At 50.3% G+C, this 20426-nt stretch overlaps 1 protein-coding gene across 3 annotated transcripts in view; it reads left to right on the forward strand.

Annotated features, from left to right (window-relative positions):
- SCARA5 (scavenger receptor class A member 5) overlaps positions 1–20426 on the forward strand; it is a 123565-nt gene that overhangs the window by 73832 nt on the left and 29307 nt on the right. For all 3 annotated transcript variants that reach the window (XM_077868731.1, XM_077868729.1, XM_077868730.1), the window contains exons 4-7: positions 798–1472; positions 11332–11412; positions 13473–13571; positions 15404–15460. In XM_077868731.1, the coding sequence (XP_077724857.1) occupies positions 798–1472; positions 11332–11412; positions 13473–13571; positions 15404–15460 (912 nt within the window). The remainder of the gene's footprint in view (positions 1–797; positions 1473–11331; positions 11413–13472; positions 13572–15403; positions 15461–20426) is intronic.

Below are 20426 nucleotides of genomic sequence, written 5' to 3' on the forward strand. Positions count from 1 at the left end.
ACAATTCTGGAGCAGCCTTATAGGGAAGCACCCCACTTGTGGAGCAAGCCAGGCCTGTGTGTTGGAATCCTGGCTTCTGAGCTTCCTTGCTGTGCTACCTTGGGTGACTTCAACAGCTCTCACCCTAAAGGGGGGTTAATGATGGTGCCTGCCTCCCAGCCTTGAGAGGCTAGCCCTCAATATCTTAGGGCTACAGGTGCAACTGCTGATAGCCAGTCATCTTCAACATACAGAAATGACAATGCCATATGGATAGACCTCATGCATGATGGTTAGATGAGTACAACTACCCTGCCCCTTAGAATTATCTTGGGCTCTTTTAAGAACGCCACACCCCAGACCAGTTCAATCAGAGGGAGACAGAACATGGAAGACTCCTAACTCTGGGAAACGAACTAGGGGTGGTGGAAGGGGAGGAGGGCAGGAGGTGGGGGTGACTGGGTGGCGGGCACCGAGGGGGGCACTTGACAGGATGAGCACTGGGTGCTATTCTGTATGTTGACAAGTCGAACGCCAATAAAAAATAAATTTATTTGAAAAAAAAAAAGGAAAGAAAATCAGAATTTTTGTGGGCGGGACACGTGAGCAGGTGAGTCTAACGGGCAGCCAAGTTTGGGGACCACCGACTTAGCGCAGTGCCCGGGATCTACCAGGGCACTCAAACAAAGTCACCCTCTAATTTCCCTTCATCTGTCGTTTATTGAGCACCTCCTGCACGCCAGGCTGTGGCGGGGCCTGCCTCTTGGGCCCGGGGCACCTGCCCCGCGGAGCTCATCTCTCCCCTCCCCCCTCCGCAGTGTCCAGGCCCCGGAGCTCCCCCGACGACCTGAAGGCGCTGACTCGGAACGTGAATCGGCTGAACGAGAGCTTCCGGGACTTGCAGCTGCGGCTGCTGCAGGCTCCGCTGCAGGCGGACCTGACGGAGCAGGTGTGGAAGGTGCAGGACGCGCTGCAGAACCAGTCGGACTCGCTGCTGGCGCTGGCGGGGGCGGTGCAGCGGCTGGAGGGCGCGCTGTGGGGGCTGCAGGCGCAGGCGGCGCAGGCCGAGCAGGCGGTGGCCCTGCTGCGCGACCGCACGGGCCAGCAGAGCGACGCGGCGCAGCTGGAGCTCTACCAGCTGCAGGTAGAGAGCAACCGCACCCAGCTGCTGCTGCGGCGCCACGCAGGCCTGCTCGACGGGCTGGCGCGCAGGGTGGGCGGCCTGGGCGAGGAGCTGGCCGACGTGGGCGGCGCGCTGCGCGGCCTCAACCACAGCCTGTCCTACGACGTGGCCCTGCACAGCACGCGGCTGCAGGACCTGCAGGTGCTGGTGAGCAACGCCAGCGAGGACGCGCGCCGCATGCGGCTGGTGCACATGGGCATGGAGCTGCAGCTCAAGCAGGAGCTGGCCGTGCTCAACACGGTCACCGAGGACCTGCGCCTCAAGGACTGGGAGCATTCCATCGCGCTGAGGAACATCTCCCTCGCCAAAGGTAGCCGCCTGCCCCCGCCCCACCTGTTAGGCCCCTCTTCCTGGGGACCCCTCCCTCTGCCCCAAGGGCTCGGGAGCCCCCTGCTGCTCCCTCAATCCACCTGCCATTGGGAACACTCCAATGCCTCCGCTAGATCGTGCCCTAGGGGACCCTGGAAGTTTCTGCCCAAATGGCCTGTGCCCATTCCCCAGCCTGTGCAGGTCTCTCCCCTGGAGGACCTAACCTCCCTTCTACCTCCCAGAGAGGACACTCGGGGTCCACACCCCCCCAGGCATAAGAATGCCCAAGGGTGGCTAACGGGGGGCCGGGTAGTCAGAGCTTGGGTGTACCAGCGGGAGCCTCCCAGCATTTCTGGCTGTGGAAAGAGCAGAGGGGTCTGGCCACAGGCCTGATGCTAGAGCTACAATGAATTGGAGAATCCCAAATTTGAACTTGACCTTCGCGGCTGTTGTGAACTATATGCATCCACACAGAAGAACATATTTTCTTTTTTTTTTTTAGATTTTATTTATTTATTCATGAGAATACACACAGAGAGAGAGAGGCAGAGACACAGGCAGAGGGAGAAGCAGGCTCCATGCAGGGAGCCTGATGTGGGACTTGATCCTAGGACCCCAGGATCAAGCCCTGGGCTGAAGGCAGCGCTAAACTGCTGAGCCCCCCGGGCCGCCCAAGAACATATTTTATTTAACAGTTTCTTAGCTGCATGTATAACTAACTCTTAAAAATAATGGCAAAAATGTGTAAGCCTCCATTGGCACTCTTGCCCCAGGCCTATGAACTCTAGAGCCTTTAGAGCCAGCTTCTCTCTTTTCCACACCTAACTGGTCCCCCCCTCCCTTCTCCCTCACCCCTTCCTGCTACCTACCGTCTGCCCTGCACATCACTGTCAGGGGCACCTATCGTGAAATGCACATTTCCCACATCACCCTCCTGCTCAGCACCCCACCATGGCTCGCCAGTTTCTGCCAGATTCAATAAATACTCCTTAGGCAGTAGGTAATAATAATAATAATAATAATAATAATAATAATACCACGGTGGACTCCGCCTGTCAGGTACTGTGCCTCTTAAGAAGCATGCCTCGTACGATGTCTTTTATTTTTAAATTTTTAATGACGTATAGTCGACACACAATGTCACATTAGCTTCAGGTGTACAGCATAGTGATTAGAAAATGCTATACCTAATGCTTGTTCACTGCAAATGTAGCTATGGCCGGATGATGTCTTTTAAAAATAGCAGTGAGAGCACTGATTCAGGAAGCTGCTCACAGCCTCACACTAGGAGGTGGTGGGGCCAGGATTTGGACCCAAGCTGCTCTGATCCCAGAGCTGGTGTGCTATTGCACACCCGACCCCCACCTGTCTTCCCTGACTTTTTCTCTGACTGTTCCCTGCTCCCCGAGGTTACAAATGGAACCGTCTGTAGGAGCAAGTCGAGCAATGTCAATGAGTAAAGTGATCTTAGTGTCAGAGGAGTAGTAGCGGCTTATGGCAGGTCCACTCGATTTCTGCCAGGCTGAAATATGGACCTGACATACACAAAGTCTTTCCATTTTTCACAAGAAACCAGAAACATGGAATGTTCTAGTAACTTTTATTTGTCTAATTCTGTAGGTGGTGTATTGTCCATAAACAGCCAGTTTCCATCCCCCTGCCCTGTGAGAAGCATCCAGTCCAGTGGGACACGTCTCGTCACTGCCCCAGAGACATAGCCCGCCCTTCCCACTGCCATCCTTTGCTCTAGCTATCGCTCCTACTGGTGCCTCCTCCTTCCTTTTCCTCATTATCATCCAGATCCCCAGATCCTTCAGATCTCACTCAAACCAACCTCCTGCAAGAACCGCACTGGCCCCTCTAGCTCACTGAAGTCTCCCTCCTCTGAGCTTCTCCATTCTTTTCAGGGCAGAAAAGAGTAATGATGGAGCCTTCCATTTGCATAGTACTTTCCAGTCCACAGACTGCTTTGGGGTACATCATTTCACTTTAGAGTGGGTCCCTATGACTGACTGTGAGGTTGGTTGAAGGCAGACTTTGTTATTGGGGGCAGGGTAGGTCTCCTGCAGAAAAACAAGTGAGGCTCCCAGAGGAAATGCCTGATTTACACAAGGCCATGCAGCTGGTAATGATCTGACCCAGGATTTTCTGTTTTCAAACAGTTTTAATAAGGTTTAATTTACATGCTGCGGCATTCGCCCATTGAAGTGTATAATTCAACGATCAGGCCAGGATACTGAACCCACTGCCCGGTGCACTACACCCCAGACCGCCCTCCTGTGCCCCACCCTGCTCCCCCCAACACCTGACAGTCCAGTGCACATAACTAGGATCCCATAAATGTTTGTGAAGCAATGTTAGATCTTCAACCTAAGCAGTCAGAATATTGGTTTTCTTCTCCTGGGTCACTCGGGCTTTCACTTCGCAGAAATCAAAGGGAGACAGGAGGTAGAATTCATTCTTCTAGATCCACACCCCTGGGATTTTACGTTTTCCCATCTTCTCTTTTCTTTGGTCTCCTCTGCCCATAGCAGTCGGTCAGGTAGTTACTGATAATAGCAACTCTACTGAATTATGACCCACTCTGAGCCAGATGCTGTGTTGACATTAATTCTCTCAATAGACATCAAAAGACTACTCCTCCTCACATCCTGCCAAACAGTATGATTGTCCCTATTTTATAGATGAGAAACTCGAATAACTTTCTCACTGTTTCTTACACAATTGGCAAGTAGCCAAGTCAAGGTGTGAATATAGGTCTTCCTGGTTCAGAAACCATGTTCTTGTCACCTGACCATCCTGATTTCTAGGGTGGAAAGTTGCCAGCTCTGAGCAATGAAGGGAGAAGAGGGGGGGGATCCCTTGGACTCCATTTGGAGGGTCCTTGGGGGTAGCCCCTTCCCTCTTCCTTCCTCTTGCAGTCAGCAGAGGTCACCAGGCCTCTGGCTGGTGCCTCCTCCTGGGCCTCTCTGAGATTTCACATCCTGCCTTGCTTCTATAATTTGCAAGTGCGCTCTCCTTGGCTTGAACTGAAGCTGCTCTGGGCATTCATTTGTGAAGTTTCTTCCAGTGGGATTCTCCAAGTAGTCTTTCTTTGGTCATTACCAAAGATTACCAAAAGGTTCTTACCAAAGAATCTTGCCAAAAGATTCACACTCTGTTCCCTGGAACTGGAAGTTTCGTGTCAATGCTGCCCAGGCCTGCCTTCCAGTCCTCAAGCTTCAGGTTCATGATGGGCCACTGTACTTTGGATATGAACGCCCCTCAGTCCCTCTGGCTCCCAGAATCACCACCGCACTGGGCACCTCCCTTCCCCATCTCCTTCTCTCATGGTTGCCAGGGACCCAACTGGGATGATTCCCGAGGATTCTGTTGGACATATCTGATGTAATTACCATTCAACTCTAATGAGACAAAACTCTACCCTGGCTTTTGGATAAGAGATGGTTTACCAGCTAAGCTTCTGTGCATTTCCGCACTGCTCTCTGGAATGGCCTTTCTGCCCTAACTTTGTCCAGTTCCTCTCTTAGCCTTTAAACACACACATGCACCCACATTCACACTCACACATATACTCACACTCTTCCACTCTTTGCCCTTGGCTGGTGCAGAATCCAAAAATACTCAACTATGTGTATTTTTCAAACATGACCTTATTTATGTTATTCTGGAGCTTGACCCCAAATGGTTTTCATTCTCTCACTTCGTTACACAGTTTTCTATGAATTTTGTCTCTGGTTTGTCTTTTATGTACACCCCCAGCAGTACTTTCTGTTTTCCGCTTTGGATTTTCAGTATTAATCACATCCGTTGAAATCTGTCTGTGGTTTGGAAGCAGAGAACTTAGATGATCAGAGAGAGAAGGCATCCAGGAGGGAGAAAGATAACCAGAGAAAGGAGGCGTATCAGGAAGGGAGAGAGAACCAGATGAAGGAGGGCATACCAGGAGGAGGGAAATAACCAGAAAGGGGAGGCCTCCAGGAGGGGGAAGGAGTGAACCAGGCAGGAAGGCAGGACTCTCTGCCATATTCAGATGGCCTGTTTGCTAGATGGATGGTTATAGAATCACAGTAGTAATAGGCTCTGCAATCAGCTAGTCCTCTCTTCTTGCCTTACAGTTGAGGATGTGAGGCCCAGAGAGGGAGGTGACTCAAATCCCAAGCCAGGGACCCAGCTGGGTCTCAAAAATACATCTCTCAATTCATGACAACGAGTTGGCAGAGCAGACTTACCTGTGAGCTGCTTTTTCAAGAAAACATACCATGTAGTAGAGAGCCCAGCCGTGTTTACAGAGGGATGACGTGATGGAGCGAGGCCTTGGGGCCTGGGCTCCAACTCTGGCCTCTAGTGCACAGGGACATGTTGGAAGCGTCAAGTGTCTCTGTGAACTGGGCCATATGTAACTAGTGTTTGTACCTCACTGAGGACTAGGAAGCACAGCCCGGGTGGCTGCTCCCTAGGTGGGCTGGACGGCAGTCTGTCTGGTGGCCTTCTGCATCGGCCTCCCTGCTCGGAAGGCCCTGAGCACTAGCAGTGCCACCCAGCCTGGCCCACCACCCCTTAGCCCAGGAGGCCCAGAGGAAAGCCACCCCGGCAGGTTGGGCGGGAGCTGGAGACAGCCCCTTATGCCTCTGGATCAAGTGTCCCCAGGGCTGGGAAACACAGCTGACAGTCTCTGCCCCACACACATAGCGAAGGACATGGGAGAGCGTGCAAAACTGTAGAGGTAAAACTAGCAGCCCAGTGCCCCGGTGACGTTGAGGGTGGAAGTAGGGTAGTTAATTGAGGGACTCCACCTTGGTCAGCCGCCCTTGGATTAGCGTGGTGCAGGAGGTGGTATTTATATTACGATTTTGGTTGCTGTTCTGCTGGCTTCAGGCCCAGTTCATCAGCTGTCCCTGTCCTGATTCCAGCACAGGCAGGTCCTCCACCCCATCACTCATTCCAGGATCCAGGAAGAGAGAACGGATTGCTTCTCCCTCCCTGTTGGCTGGTCCCCAGAAGAACCCTGGTATTTCTCCCAAATATTCAGTCATATATCCTTCATCCTGTTCAGGATATGTTTCCAGCTGGCACAGTTCATGGGCAGCCCCCTTGGGGGCAGAGCCGCACTGGGGACAGTGTGGGGGGAGGCTGGGCACAGGGTGCAGGGTTCTCTCTATCCTCCTCTTCCTTCTCCCCAGCTTCCATGTAGAACATGGGCCAAAAGAGAAGCTGGCACCCCAGACTAGAAGCGGAGTAGATGAGGGCTCTGGACCTGTTTTCACAGTTGAGGAGAAAAGACCCTGCTTCTCCTTGTCCCAGACCGCCTCCATGCTCTGGCCTGCTCTAGTGACAGAAAAGATGAGCGAGTCACAAGTCACAATATAAAGAGTCAAGATCTTAAAAAGCTCAGCTGGGTCCCATTAGGACTGCTGGTACCATGACGGCTTCTACAAGTGCCCACAAGTCATTCGTAGAATCTCTACGATGTGCCAGGTGCCGTGTGAGGCACAGGGCCACAGAAGGTGGGGTTCCGGCCCTACGGACAGGCCTGTCCTCTTTGGGGACTGCTGCAACACAAGATGAATGACAAGGCCCCATGAGTAGCTCCCAAGGTGGCCTGCCCGGGTTCAGGGGTGCTCCCATGAGGACTTGGTGCATGGTTATGTCTGAGGGGCCTTCCAGCTCTGAGATTTGGGGGCTCTGCTCAGATACCCTGAGAGGTCAGAACGGTGTGTGTGGAGGTAAGCATCAGGCCTGTAGGGGACAGGGCTCTTGGAAAGGAAGAGATTTGATGGATGTTTGGGAATACAGGATAATGTTTTTGTCGAGGTAAAGGAGGGCTTATTTCCAGAAGTATCCGACTGTGAGTTTGCAGAAGGGGTCAGATGGGGGATGATCTGCAGGGGTCTCCGATAGAGGGGTGTTGGCCCATTGTGCTATGAAGGATCTCAGAGGCTGTGAGGTCTCTAGATTCTGACGAGATTAATGGGGCAGCCATGTGCACAATGGGTTTTAGAGAGACCGCAGACAAGGAGATCTTTAAAGAGACTGGGAGCAAGACCTCAATGAGCATGGGAGCCGTGAGGAACGAGGCAGAGACATGACAGGAGAAAGAATCACCTCGATGATGAGCTTTGGTAAGTAAGGGGGCATGGGGGACAGAGAAAAGGGAGGAGTTAATGCAAGCTCAAGACTTTTGGCCCAGATTCCAGGGGAAATGATAAAAAAGTCAGACCCTCAAGGGCACATGACCCACAGGCAGCAGTGATTTGAAGAAGCGCTCAGTAGCTGGAGCTCCTAAGTTGGAGCCCGGCCCCGTGAGACTCACACTGGCCACGTTTTAGGTCCTCCTAAGTCTGCAGGGCCAGTTCCATCTAAGGGCATGACTAAGGCTTGGAAATCAGCACCCACCTCTACCATGTTGTCTACCCCAACATCCTCCCAGTTCATCTCCAGTAAAGCCCCCCCAATAACCACTTATCTGTGTCTTAAAAACTATACCCACGTATAGGATGTCTTCAGACCTGCCTCTCCCTGAATGAGCCAGCCAAGCTTGGCAAGGTGATTTCACAGGCAGCTCAGCATGGCTGTGCGTGGTGATCTTGGAATAGTTCTGATGAAGCATTATGAAAGTGGGGGGATAGATGGTCAGGATGGCTTTGCCCACTCAAAAGTTACCCAGCCCCTTTATATCCAGCATGCCACGTAATCACTTACTCCTCAAATGTCTGGGGAAGGAACTTTAACTTAGAATTTCTAGAACCAGGACCTGAACCCAAGACACTCCATAGCCATACTCAACCCCTACCTTCCAAATGATATCCGCCACCCTGAGGCACCACCACCAGGGTCATTCCCTGGGCAACATCCTCCCTTTGTGAGAATTACTCTTGGGAAGATCCATACATTGAGTCATAGGAGAGCAAATAGAACAAATTGGAGTGTTCAGTTCATTGCCTCCTAGACTCCCTCCAGGCTGGATGCACCGAGTTCCACGTGAGGAGGATGGGACAGTGAAGAGGGACAAGGAAGGGAGTGTCCTGGGCACAGGGAGAAGGAGGCTCTTCCCAGGGACAGCTCGTGGAGTGCAGACATCCAGGCAGCCCTGTTTGCCGAGCTGCCGAGATGGCTGGAATGGGAGTGGAAAGCTCCCCGGCTCCTTCCACCAAGCCTTTCCTTTGCCGTGGAACCTGAGCTGTGTTCTAAGCAGTTTCTGGCTCTTAGTGCAGTCGTCTGAAAACTGGGGTCAACATGATCAGTCTCACTTTGCTTTTCTTCATAGAAGAGAGGAACATGGCCACAGAACCCGGTCCCCTTTAAATGATTGTGTGTAACGCATGCATTTTTAAATTGTTGACTGATTTTTCCCTGTGTATGTGCCACTGAATCATTACTCAGCTGTCAGCTTGGGTTAGGGTCTGAGGACGGTGCCAACTTTTGGAATGTATCAGTACATCTCGGTCTTGGCTGCCCGGTTGTTTTGTATGTATTAACACCCTCTGATCTCATTCATTCATCAAATATTTATTGTGCAATCCATCGCTGCTATGCTGTGAGTGTACATGTTTTGGTTTCCTAGGGCTGCCATAACAAAGGACCACAAATTGATTGGCTTAAAACAACAGAAATTGATTCTCTCACAGTTCTGGAGGCTGGAAGTCTGAAGTCAAGGTGTCCACGGGGTCATGTTCCCTCTGTAAGCTCTAGGAGACAATTCTTGGCCTCGTCCTAACTTCTGATGGTTGCTGACAATCCTTGGCATACCGTGGCTTGTAGACACTCTGCCTCGCTTGTCACATAGCATTTTCCCTGTGTGTCTGTCTGTGCTTTATCGTCTTATAAGAACACCGGCCACCCCGCTCTAGGATCACCCCCTCTTAACCAATTCCATCTGCAAATGACCGTATTTCCAAATAAGGTCACAAGTGGACATGAATTTTGAAAGGACACTCTTTTAATTCACTACAATATGGTTTTGGTATTTTCCTCGGTCTTTTTCTGTCACAAGGCAGCAGGAGTGGGGAGCTTGGAGTCTGGATCTTCCCAGCTGGGACAGCAATTTTGTTAGGGAAGAGAGAACACATACACCTAGGAGTCCAGGACAAAGCGGTGCCAGATAAATGTCAAAGGGCACCACGTACGTCTGTTCAGATGGGCTGTGTCCACCCTTGGCAGGAGTGCTGGTCCAGAGAAGCTCTGGCCAGGAGGGCAGCCATGAGCCACTTGGGGTGGAGGTGGGGACAGGACAACATGGGAGATTGACTGGGGGGCAGGAAGGTCTAACTGTATTCTGGGAACGGTGAGCCATCTAGTGTGACAAGTGAGGCAGAGGGGATGGGGCCAGACAGACCAGAGTCGGAACCTGGACTCCTTTCCTCATTACCTGACTGTGTGGCCTCAGACAAGTAACTTCAACACCCAGCCTTGTGGGGACTGAATCCAGTCACATATGCTGGAATCCCATGGTGGAGCCTGGCTCTGGAAGAAAGCCCAGCCTGGGAGCAATTAGACGCCCCTTCTTCCCCTCAGGTGCTCAAGCCCGAAATCTGAACCTGATCCTGGTCTTCTCCCCTACCTTCACCTGTGTTCAGCCAAGGTCTGTCTGTCCTACCTCCAAACAGCTGCTCACATCCCTCCAGATGACCACTGCCCTAATTCAGGGCTCCCATCTGGAGTGCAGCCTCCACATGGCCTCCCTGCCTTTGCTTTCCCTCCCATCCTGAGCCATTTTCCAATATAGCAGCCTGAGCCCTCTTCCTCGTGTGCTGCTCTGATCACACTCTTGTTTTCTTTAGGCCCTGCTGTGGCTTCAGGTGCCCTCAGGATCAAGTAGAGCAGTTAGGCCAGGCCTCTAAGACCCCCCGCTTCCTCACCCTTCTCATCCTATCATGTGCCCCCCCGGTTCTTTTTTTTTTTTTTTTTTTTTTTTTTTTTTTTTTTAATTTTTATTTATTTATGATAGTCACAGAGAGAGAGAGAGAGGCAGAGACACAGGCAGAGGGAGAAGCAGGCTCCATGCACCGGGAGCCCGATGTGGGATTCGATCCCGGGTCTCCAGGATCGCGCCCTGGGCCAAAGACAGGCGCTAAACCACTGCGCCACCCAGGGATCCCTGCCCCCCCGGTTCTAATCCTACTGTGGCTCCCATACCTCTTTCTTTAAGCTCTTGTAGGGATTGTTCCCTCTGCCTGGAGCTCTGCTTTTCGTTCTGTCTCAGTCCAGGCCACTGTAATAAAATGCCCACGGACTGGGCAGCTTACGCAGCAGGCATTTATTTCTCACAGTTCCTCAGGCTGGAAGTCTGAGATCAGGGTGCGGCATGGTTGGGTTCTGAGGAGAGCTCTCTTCCTGGCTTGCAGATGGCCACTTTCTTGCTGTGTCCTCTCATGGCACAGGGAGAGGGAGAGGGAGAGGGAGAAAGAGCACCCAAGCATGATGAGGGAGGGAGCAAGAGGACTGTCTGGTGCCTCATACCGGGAGCCCTATCCTCATGAGCTCATCTAAACCTGTTCACTTCCAAAGGCACCACCTCCAAATACCATCCCACTGAGAATTAGGGCTTCAGCACGTGCATTTGTTGGCGGGGGGTGGGGGAGATGGAGAATCAGAGATAATCAGTCCGTAACACACTTCCATCCTCCCTTGCCTTAGCTGCCTTCTGTTCTTCCTTGACTTCCACTTTGGAGATTACTTCTTCCAGAAAGCTTTCCCTGATTCTCCCATACATACAAGGCTGGGCTAGGTGGAGCCCTACATGCTTCCAAAGCATCAATGCTGACCCTTCCCGTCTTTAAGAGGGAGTTTTTGTTTCCTCTACAGGCAGCCCATTCCAGAAAGCTACCTTCTAACCTTGGTGCCATTTGTAACCCTTTCAGGACCACCGGGCCCCAAAGGTGATCCAGGAGATGAAGGGAAGGAAGGCGAGCCTGGGATCCCTGGATTACCTGGACTTCGAGGTAATTGGGAGGACCCGGGAGGAACCTGGACATACCAAGAAGGAGAGGGTGCCCCCAATCCATCTCTGACCCCCTACTTTCTCCCTGGGAGGGTGCCCAATCCGCCCAGCTTCAAACGCCTTGTTCTGTCAAGAGACCGATTGGTTGTTTGTATAATAAAAGGATGGAGCAAATACTTCTTCTTGTAAAGTACCAGGATCAGAAGGAAGAGGATGCATGAGGGGCTCCTTGCTCCCTGAGGCCTACTTCCCACCTCAGGGGTCAGGGTTCATAGGATCAGGGTCAGAAGGAATGGAACGTGTTCTGCAAGTAGGTCGCTCCTCTGCAGCGTTTCCGGAGTCACCAGACACCTGATGCTCCCTCCTCCTTGCTGATTCTGCCCAGATCAGTGAACACACTATAGACAGCTCTGAAGATCCGGTGGCTGGTGGGCAGGGGAGCTTGCAGCCTTCTGGAAAGAGTGTGTTCTTCTTAGATTCACTGTCTCGGAAGTTCCTCTTCTGCTGCTTTATCAGACTTTGATCCCAGTCTGTTCCCTTCTGAGCCTCTGCTGTGAGCAGCATTTTTCTAAGAGAGTGCGGAGCCTTCTAAATGATGTAAGAAAGGGGGAAGTTTATTTGGGGAGAGATGTCTGTTTATGTCAGGAGTTATATCTCTAAACCACCCCCTTCCTAAATCCTAAGGAGGTTGCAAACAGGAGAGTGGGCAGACGCTAGCAGGAGGAGAGCTCATGGCCTGGCCACCCCCCTTGGCTCCCCGCCCCAGGAACTCCCCAAATTCAGAACTGAGGATGCCTAGACACTCGCAGGGCTGCGAAAGCTCTTTTTCTGCCTTATTAAATTATACGATGGGGAGTTCTGGGCATATCTCATACAGATTTAGAATTCTGTGGCAACGGGGCACTTGGACTCCAAACAGGTACCCTGCATTAGGGAGGAAAAAAAGAAACCAATCCTCCCTTCTCCTTGGTCCCACCATCCTCTGGGGCCCATCGTCCTCTTCCAGACATTTGATGTTAGCTCTGGAGAAATAATTACTGGAAGACAGGTTTTTCCAAGTCACGGAAAAAGACCAGAGAAAGCCAACTCACATTCAAAGCAGGAAAGAACAAGTAATCAGTTAATTAAGAGTTCTCTGCTTTACAGAGATAACTCTGGGCTTAGGTCAGGCCTCTGGGGGCGCAGGGCTCTCACTGGGTGAAAGCATTTGTTGATTCTGGCTCTCCGTGGTGACATGCAGGCGATGGCCACAGGGCCTCGTGGCCACAAGCCCTGGGGCCTGTTCTGGCACCGGTCACCCATCTCATTTACTGGCCTTGCTGACTTTCTCCCTCCTCCTCAGCCTATGACCCCCTTTGCTCTACCTCCCTGGATGTACAGCAGGGAAAGGATCTTCATGGGTTTTTTCCTTAAAGAGGATGAAGTCTCATCTTCCTTCTGCCCTAAATACCAGTAAGCACTTTTCATCCAGCGTGAGATGAAGCTGACTGACCACAGGCTTTCAGTTCAGGAAGGCCAGGGCTCCGATCCTGCCCCCAGCAGCACCCTCTGCTGCGTGACCGTGGGCAGGTTACTTAACCTCTCTGGGCCTTAGTTTCCCCGTGTGTACCATAGGTGAAATAATACCTCAGTTTATTGTGAGGATAAAGTGGGATCCTTTATGAGAAGAATCCAGAATGGTGTCTGACACATAGAAAAGACTCAAAAAAATTGTTTTCAAATGTTTGCCGAATATAAATCTCCAGCATAGCTAGAGGTAAAGGGACATCTCCCAAATGGAGTGGGCACCACTGCCATCACTCACCTTTGGGGGGGTGGCGGGTCCAGCCTAACTGATAAAGGGTACCGGTGGGGAAGTTTTGTGCTGACCTTTCGGACACTGCTTTCGCAGCAGTTAACTGAGAAGGTCAAGAACCTTCTTTAGGTTGACTGAGAAGAATCAAGAAGGAAAAGCTGCAGGAGGACACATGGTTGAGGTTGACTGCTGGGCCAGATGATGACCCTTAGAGGCCCTTCCGGTTCTGAGTCTGACGCTCCACAACCTGCCCTATGTCTTCCCAGGGCTGCCAGGGGAGAGAGGCACCCCAGGACTGCCAGGCCCCAAGGGCGACGAGGGGAAGATGGGAGCCACAGGACCAATGGGCATACGTGGGTTCAAAGGTAAGAATGAATCTCAGAGCCCCCATTGTAGGCTTACTCTTAGCGCCAACCCCTAGGCACCAGCACGGACACTGGAGCCGATGGACAGGGTTTGGCCTTTGGCTCTGCCACTGACCAGCTAGCTCAGTGACCTTGGGCAAGGCACTTGGTCTTGTTAAACCTTCGTCTCTTGGTCCCCAACCCAGAAATCCTCAGGATACCAGACTTTGCAGGGCTGTTGTGAGAATTAAGTGGGTCATATATGCGTGAAAACTTTTTGTAAACTCCACAGTGCTGCAGAAGAGCAAGGGAGTGTCACTAGTGGTTGTGGCTCGGTGATGTAGCCAGAGGAAGCCACACCAGGAGAATAGGCTCTCGGGAGAAATGGGGGTGGGGGGTTGCTGCAGGACCAGGACACTCACTTCCTTTCCTGGACTGCCGGATTCCTAACAGCCTGTCCCACACTTATGATTCCCCCAATATGTGACATTTTCATTCAGTTCTCAGACTTCCATTGCCAATAGCAATGAATTGTTTTTCTGCCTGATGACAGCCACCTTGTTCATTTTTAGGGGCATCCACTTTATTAGTCAGGCCCTGGCTTTCCACATTCCCTTTGAGAGTGTGCAGACTTCTACCCTAACCGCAGCACAAGACGCGAAAATCTGGGGCTGGTTCTGCTGTGTTAAACCTCCTCACTTGTGAAAATGAAAACGAGGAAAAAGTGCCATTAATCATTCCCACCCCGTGTCTCGGATGGTCTCTGCGTCTTGGATCACTGGGAACTTTTATGCTACTTCCTAGTGATTAAACAGGCTGAGGTTTTCCTTCCTTTTATGACCTATGGTTTTTTTTTTAAAAAAAATGACTTTAAAACAGACTACAAAAGCAGCACATGCTTGTTGAAAAAAAATGAGAATACAGAAGTACATAAAGTATAAACTAGAAAGGGAGTCCCCTCCCCCTCAGCTATTACTCTTTAGAGTAACTACTATAAACACTTTGGGGCATATCCAGCCAGATCTTTTTCTAAGCGTATTCGTATTTACATATATGGTTACCTTGGGGTTTTTTGGTTTTTGTTGGTTTTTTTTTTTTTTTTTTTTTTTTTTTCAAAACCTGGATCACATTAGGCATCCTTCCCTGGAACATGCTGGCTTGCGTTTTGCACAAGACAGTATGCCATAGGCCTTTGACTTGCAGGTATCTTTCTGGAGGCACTTGGAATAGAATTCCCTGGTCATTTTAGAGCTGCCTCAAGTGGAGTCAGGACCTTCTACTTCTTTGTAGGCTGAGATGCTAGCTGGAAAAAGGGTCCTGCTCTTTCAACCATATCCTGAGAACTTTCTATAATTTCCCTGGAAGCTCTCCCTCATGTTATGTAGCCTCTCCCCTCCCCCCCTGCCCCCTAGTAAATCTGCCTGACATATAACCTCTGTCCTCCCTAAGTAACTAAAGACCCTCTCCCATCTTTTCCTCCTGTGCTTATTAGAGCAAACTCAGATGTGCACTTTGGAACTATGTAATGGGCATATCTTTGCCCTGTCTTCTTCCTGCTGAATGCCACCTATGCTAGTCTGTGCTGATAGATGCTGCCCTTCTATGCTTTAGTTAGGAGGGAACAAAATTTCTCAGCTGGACCCCTCCCCACCCTCCTCCTTTCTGGGATGAGCAAAACACACAGTGTCATTGACTCAAGCTCTTATTTTCCTGCTTTGCCAGGCCCTCCAGTGCTGGGGGCTCCTGCTGAGAGTTTCTTAGGTCTCAGATTGATACAGCTCCTGCAGATAATATTTTATTCACAGTCAGGATTTATTTCCACTTCTAATGCCAGTTTTCCTCCTCTGTTTCAGGTGACCGAGGCCCAAAAGGAGAGAAAGGAGACAAAGGAGACAGAGCAGGGGATGCGGGTAAGGATGTTCTACTGGGGTCCCTGGATTCTGTGTCAGCTGTCCTCCTAGCAAGTTTGGGGGACTGGAGGCTGGAGCTGTGGGCCAGGGCTCCAGTGTCAGAGGAGCTCCCTCCCTATTTCAAGGCTCTGCTGGTCCAGCACAAGACAGCTATATCCAAGGACACAATCCACACTTCCAGACGTGGTATAAGCCCAGTGGTTGTAGGGGATGATCTGGAGGCAGACTGCCTGGGCTCCCTCACTAGCTAGCTAGCTAATCTCTCTGCCTCAGTTTTCTCATCTACGGTATGAGGATAAGAAGAATCCTTACCTCATAGGATCATTGTGAGAATTAAATGAGTTCATTCATATAAAGTGCTTATTACAGTGCTTGACCCTGGTTAGGACTCAGTAAGTGTTGGATATTATTACTCTGTGTGCTACATTAGTTCAGACCTACTGACCTCCCTGGTGCTTACACGGGCAAAACAGAATCCCTTTTGTTTTCCTCTTTTGCAGTGAACTGAGCAGTGATGCTAGAGATCTCATTATTGGGTAGAGCACCAGGTCTAGGAATGGCAATCTTTCTCATGAGGCTTCTCCCTAAAGTGTTAACAAGGGAAGCCAGACTATTTATGATACTTTTTTCTGGGGCTTCTTCCTCCTACCCCCCAAGAGCTACGTGTAGAACCTTAAAGAGATTGTCAGAGAAGAATGAGTCTCCCAGCCAAGTTTCAACAATATACTAGCATATAATATCTCCTGGACTTTGAAATGCCACCATTCCATGTGAAGCCATGAGCAGATTATCCCCTTCTAGGGCATCTGCGCTCCGGTCCTGGCTCACTAGCTAGATCGGGCCTGGGGAAAGAGCACCTGCGCCCAGGTTCTGCCATTAACACACAGGGACAGATGCCACTGCAGATTCACACACTGGATCCGGACCAAGGGCTTCCCTAAGGCTGATCTTTGGTTCTAGTAGTAAAATGATAGTTCCATCGCCATCATGCAGGACCCAGAAGGAGACCTCTCTCCTAAGTAGGGCTCTTTTCCAAGGTCTTCTGAATCTTGAACTTGCCTCCTACTTCCTCTGGACTTCTTTTTCCCAGGACAGTGACTCAAGATCAAACAGGGTGACTCCATTGGTTAAGTGTCTGCCTTCGGCTTAGGTCATGATCTGAGTTGGAAGCCCTGCATTGGGCTCCCTGCTCAGCGGGGAGTCTGCTTCTCCCTCTCCCTCTGCACCTCCCTTCGGCTCATACTCTCTGTCTCCCAAATAAATAAACAAAATCTTAAAAAAAAAAAAAAAAAGGATCGGGATCCCTGGGTGGTGCAGTGGTTTGGCTCCTGCCTTTGGCCCAGGGTGCGATCCTGGAGACCCGGGATCGAGTCCCATGTCGGGCTCCCAGTGCATGGAGCCTGCTTCTCCCTCTGCCTGCATCTCTGCCTCTCTCTCTCTCTCTCTCTCTCTCTCTGTGTGTGTGTGTGACTATCATAAATAAATAAAAAATTTAAAAAAAGGATCATATAGGAAAAATGTATATGATAGCACTTTGTCACTCTAACATGATAGACATATCCGAGGACAGGTTATGCCTATGCTTACCCTGGCCTCACTACGTCCACCTTACCTTAGATGCTATAATCCACAAAACAGTTTATGTGGTTCAGTCTTTCTAGCATTGTTGATAGTCCCTTTCTCAGGCTGCCAAGGGTCTAACTGGGAGTGTCCTGGCTAGATGAGGAGACCTGGTGGACTTTGCTAGGAGCCAAAAGGAGAGTTTGAAGAAAAAAGAAGGGAGTCTGGACATGATCTAGGACATCTGTGAGAGATCTGAGTCACACTTATCTAATGGACTGGGCACTACATCTTCTGGGTGCTGCCTTCGGCTCTGTGCGTTGACTGCTTTCTGATGGAATGCTGCCAACGTAGCTGAGAAGGACTGTGGCATTTAGCTCTGTGAAATAAAAAAATCCTGATGGGATGGCAGGAAGGGAGGAGCTGTGGAAAGATGACCTTTCAGAGGGAGATCGGAAATGCTGCCCACATACCAGGGGGTTCTTGTCAGGAACTCTTTGGCAAATATTCCTTGGCCAACTTGAGAGGAGAGAGGAGGTCTCTGCTAGCCTGGGAAGAGGTGGTGGTTGCCAGTCACCATTAATACAAAGGACACTTTTGTTACTGTATACCTTGCTTCTGTGGGCCAGGCTGGCTGGGCTCTGCAATGGGATTGGGCTGTGAGGCTGAAGGCACCATGTGGGGAGCTGGGCCACCGTGGTGTGGGTGAGGAGCATGGGGGAAGGGCATCGACTGCACTCGGCCCTGGAGTCTCTGGACTGCACCACAAGAGGCTGATGTCAGCTGGGGACAGCCTCTCTCCAGGGACTGACAGAGTTCTTTCCTGCCCTGAAGAGGCTACGCCCTCCCTGGAGCCCAGAGCTCAGATGGTAGCCTTTACCCAAAGCTCTAAGCTTTTCCTTGCAGTATCCTGACAAGACTCGAAAAAATATCTTCATGAGTGATGGACGTGGAAAGTGAGCTGGCTCAGCAGTGCCGGCTCCGCAGATGGGAGGCCGTACAGCGTGCAGAGGAACATGGGAGACTCACAGGAACTGTAGGACATAACTGGCAGGCCGTCCACTCATCTCCTGCATTCAAAGAATTTCAGTGGGAGGCTGACTCTCCAAGGGCAGGAGTAGAAGCAGCCAGGCCTCTGGCTTCTCTAATTCTGGAATGAGATCTTAGGCCCCCCCGTCTTGAAGGATCAGCCTGGGCTCCTTAAAACTCCTAGTGAGTCCCTCACCTGGAGTATGGATTTAAGGAAACCACTGAAGCAATTCAGGGCTGCCCCATGAGGGGCGCTGCTTTCCCACGGCCTTCACCCCCTGGCCTGCCCCTGACCACACCAAACCCATGCTGTGTTCAGACTCCGGGTTCAGTTTCTAAGAAGCTCCAGTTTGAGAGGCATTCACTGGATCCCTGGGACGTAGGCTCTGAGGAGGAAGCTAAGGGTCATCTTTCAGGAACCCACCTTGAGGAGCCTTTACCAGACACCTCCCACCTTTAGCAGCAAAAACCTAAAGTTCCAGCAGGTGGGGATATTACTACATAAAGGGATTGATAAGGGACATGACTTCCACACCCCTCAGGTCAGAATCAGAAACTGGGGGCTTTCCTTTGAAGAGGGCATCACAGAGGATTTCTTGGGACCCGTGTTTTGAATCAATATGAAAATCCTTTTCAGAATAGGATCTTGCAATCGCTTACCCGTGTTTTGATCTGAAGTCATCCGATTCTAGAGTCGAATGGGGTTTCAGGCCGACTCCTCTCCCATTCCTGAGCCCACGCACCCCACCCCACCCCGCCCCCTCCCTCAGTTCATTGAACAGGGACCAAGAACAGAGAGTTGGAGAGAATCCCCATGTCCCACAGCCAGGTCATGGTTCAAACTGAGTCTAGAATCCAGATCTCCTGATTTCTGCTGGACAAGAGGTAAAGTTTTCTTTTCTTTTGTTTTTAGGACAGAGTGAATATCAGTCATTCTGTTGCATGTTTAGCTTTTGGGAGTTTGGCTAAGAAAAAAAAAGTTACATATACATATCTCAAGACAGAAAGATGTTTGTTTTACCCTCATATATGGTCCATTTGCAGGAAAAATAAATAGCATTTTTGCAGCTCAGGGGCGGGTAAAGGATCCAGTTTTGTTTAAATCCCACAACATGAATTTAAAGCAGGATAGAAGTTCAGATTGTTTAAAAACTTTTCCTCAATTTGGTTTCACATGGAAAAAAAATATGCAGACTGACCCAGGGGTAAATTCTAAGCCAGTGCTTGTTGATAGTTTTCAGTGGCATCTCAGAAAACTTGAAATATGTCTAACACCTTGTGTGTGTTTTCAATATTTAAGGGAGTAAGTTCGTAGTGGGGGAAGAGCAGTGGGCCGCCTATTGTTCAGTGTAAGCTCACTAGAGATTATCAGGGAGGTGATTTCTAGACAGCTTTTTCCATAGCTGCCAGAATGTTTCTATCTCTGTTTTAGAATAAGGGATGAATGCAAAGAGTCTTTCAGAATGCATGGATTTCCTTCTTCCCATCCCTGCACTTGCCCTTAGCTGCACCAGGTGCCCCAGGGAATCTGTTTGGCACCAGAAGTTAGCATTCTTGCAGGCAGGAAGAGACAGAGCTACTGGACCTTTTATATGCAAATATATTTCTTTACTAACCTAACTGTGTATATATCTGTAATTCCTTATACAACTTTAATACCCCAGCAACAGCACGATCTAAAAGTAAACCACAAAAAATAAAATAAAATAAAATAAAATAAATAAAATAAAATAAAATAAAATAAAATAAAATAAAATAAAAGTAAACCACACTTCTAAGAAAAATGAACCACTCAATACTACTATTAACAAACGTACAGTGGTATTACGAGGAGTAAAGTTTCTGTGCACACTCTTTTACTCAATTCTCCCAGTACTGTTCGGAAGGCACGGTTGTGACCATCTTAGAGGGGTGAGGGAAGCTCTTGGCAGAGAAGAAGGAAGTTAGTTGCCCAAGGTCACCAGTGTTCATAAGGGGGCGGAGTCAGGTTACAGGTCAGGCCTGGCTGGCCTCGAGCCCACTCTCCACCCTTTGCCATATCCTGAGACTACCTATTATTCTCTCCAGCCTTAGACAGCATGGGGTCTTTGGGGGTCACTGTCTGTTCTCGATGGGTTTAATGTGAAAGTGCTAGTTCTGTTTAGTACACACAGGTGGTGAGTGAACACAACCAGGTACGTGCGGGGGTTGCTGTGTCATTCATTATCTTGGTCAAGCCAGGGGACTCAGTTTACCCAGGGTGGGGAAAGCAGGCTGGGGCAGGGCCTCGCTGGTGGATGCAGAGTTCACCCAAGTGTGAACCACTTGGCTTTGGCCTATCATGGAGCCATAGCAGCATAAGGCAGCCAAGGTGCAGTGAAAGGAAGCACACTCTGAG

The sequence above is a fragment of the Canis aureus genome, chromosome 24, assembly GCF_053574225.1.
Source record: "Canis aureus isolate CA01 chromosome 24, VMU_Caureus_v.1.0, whole genome shotgun sequence".
In the NCBI taxonomy this organism is placed as follows: Eukaryota; Metazoa; Chordata; class Mammalia; order Carnivora; family Canidae; genus Canis; species Canis aureus.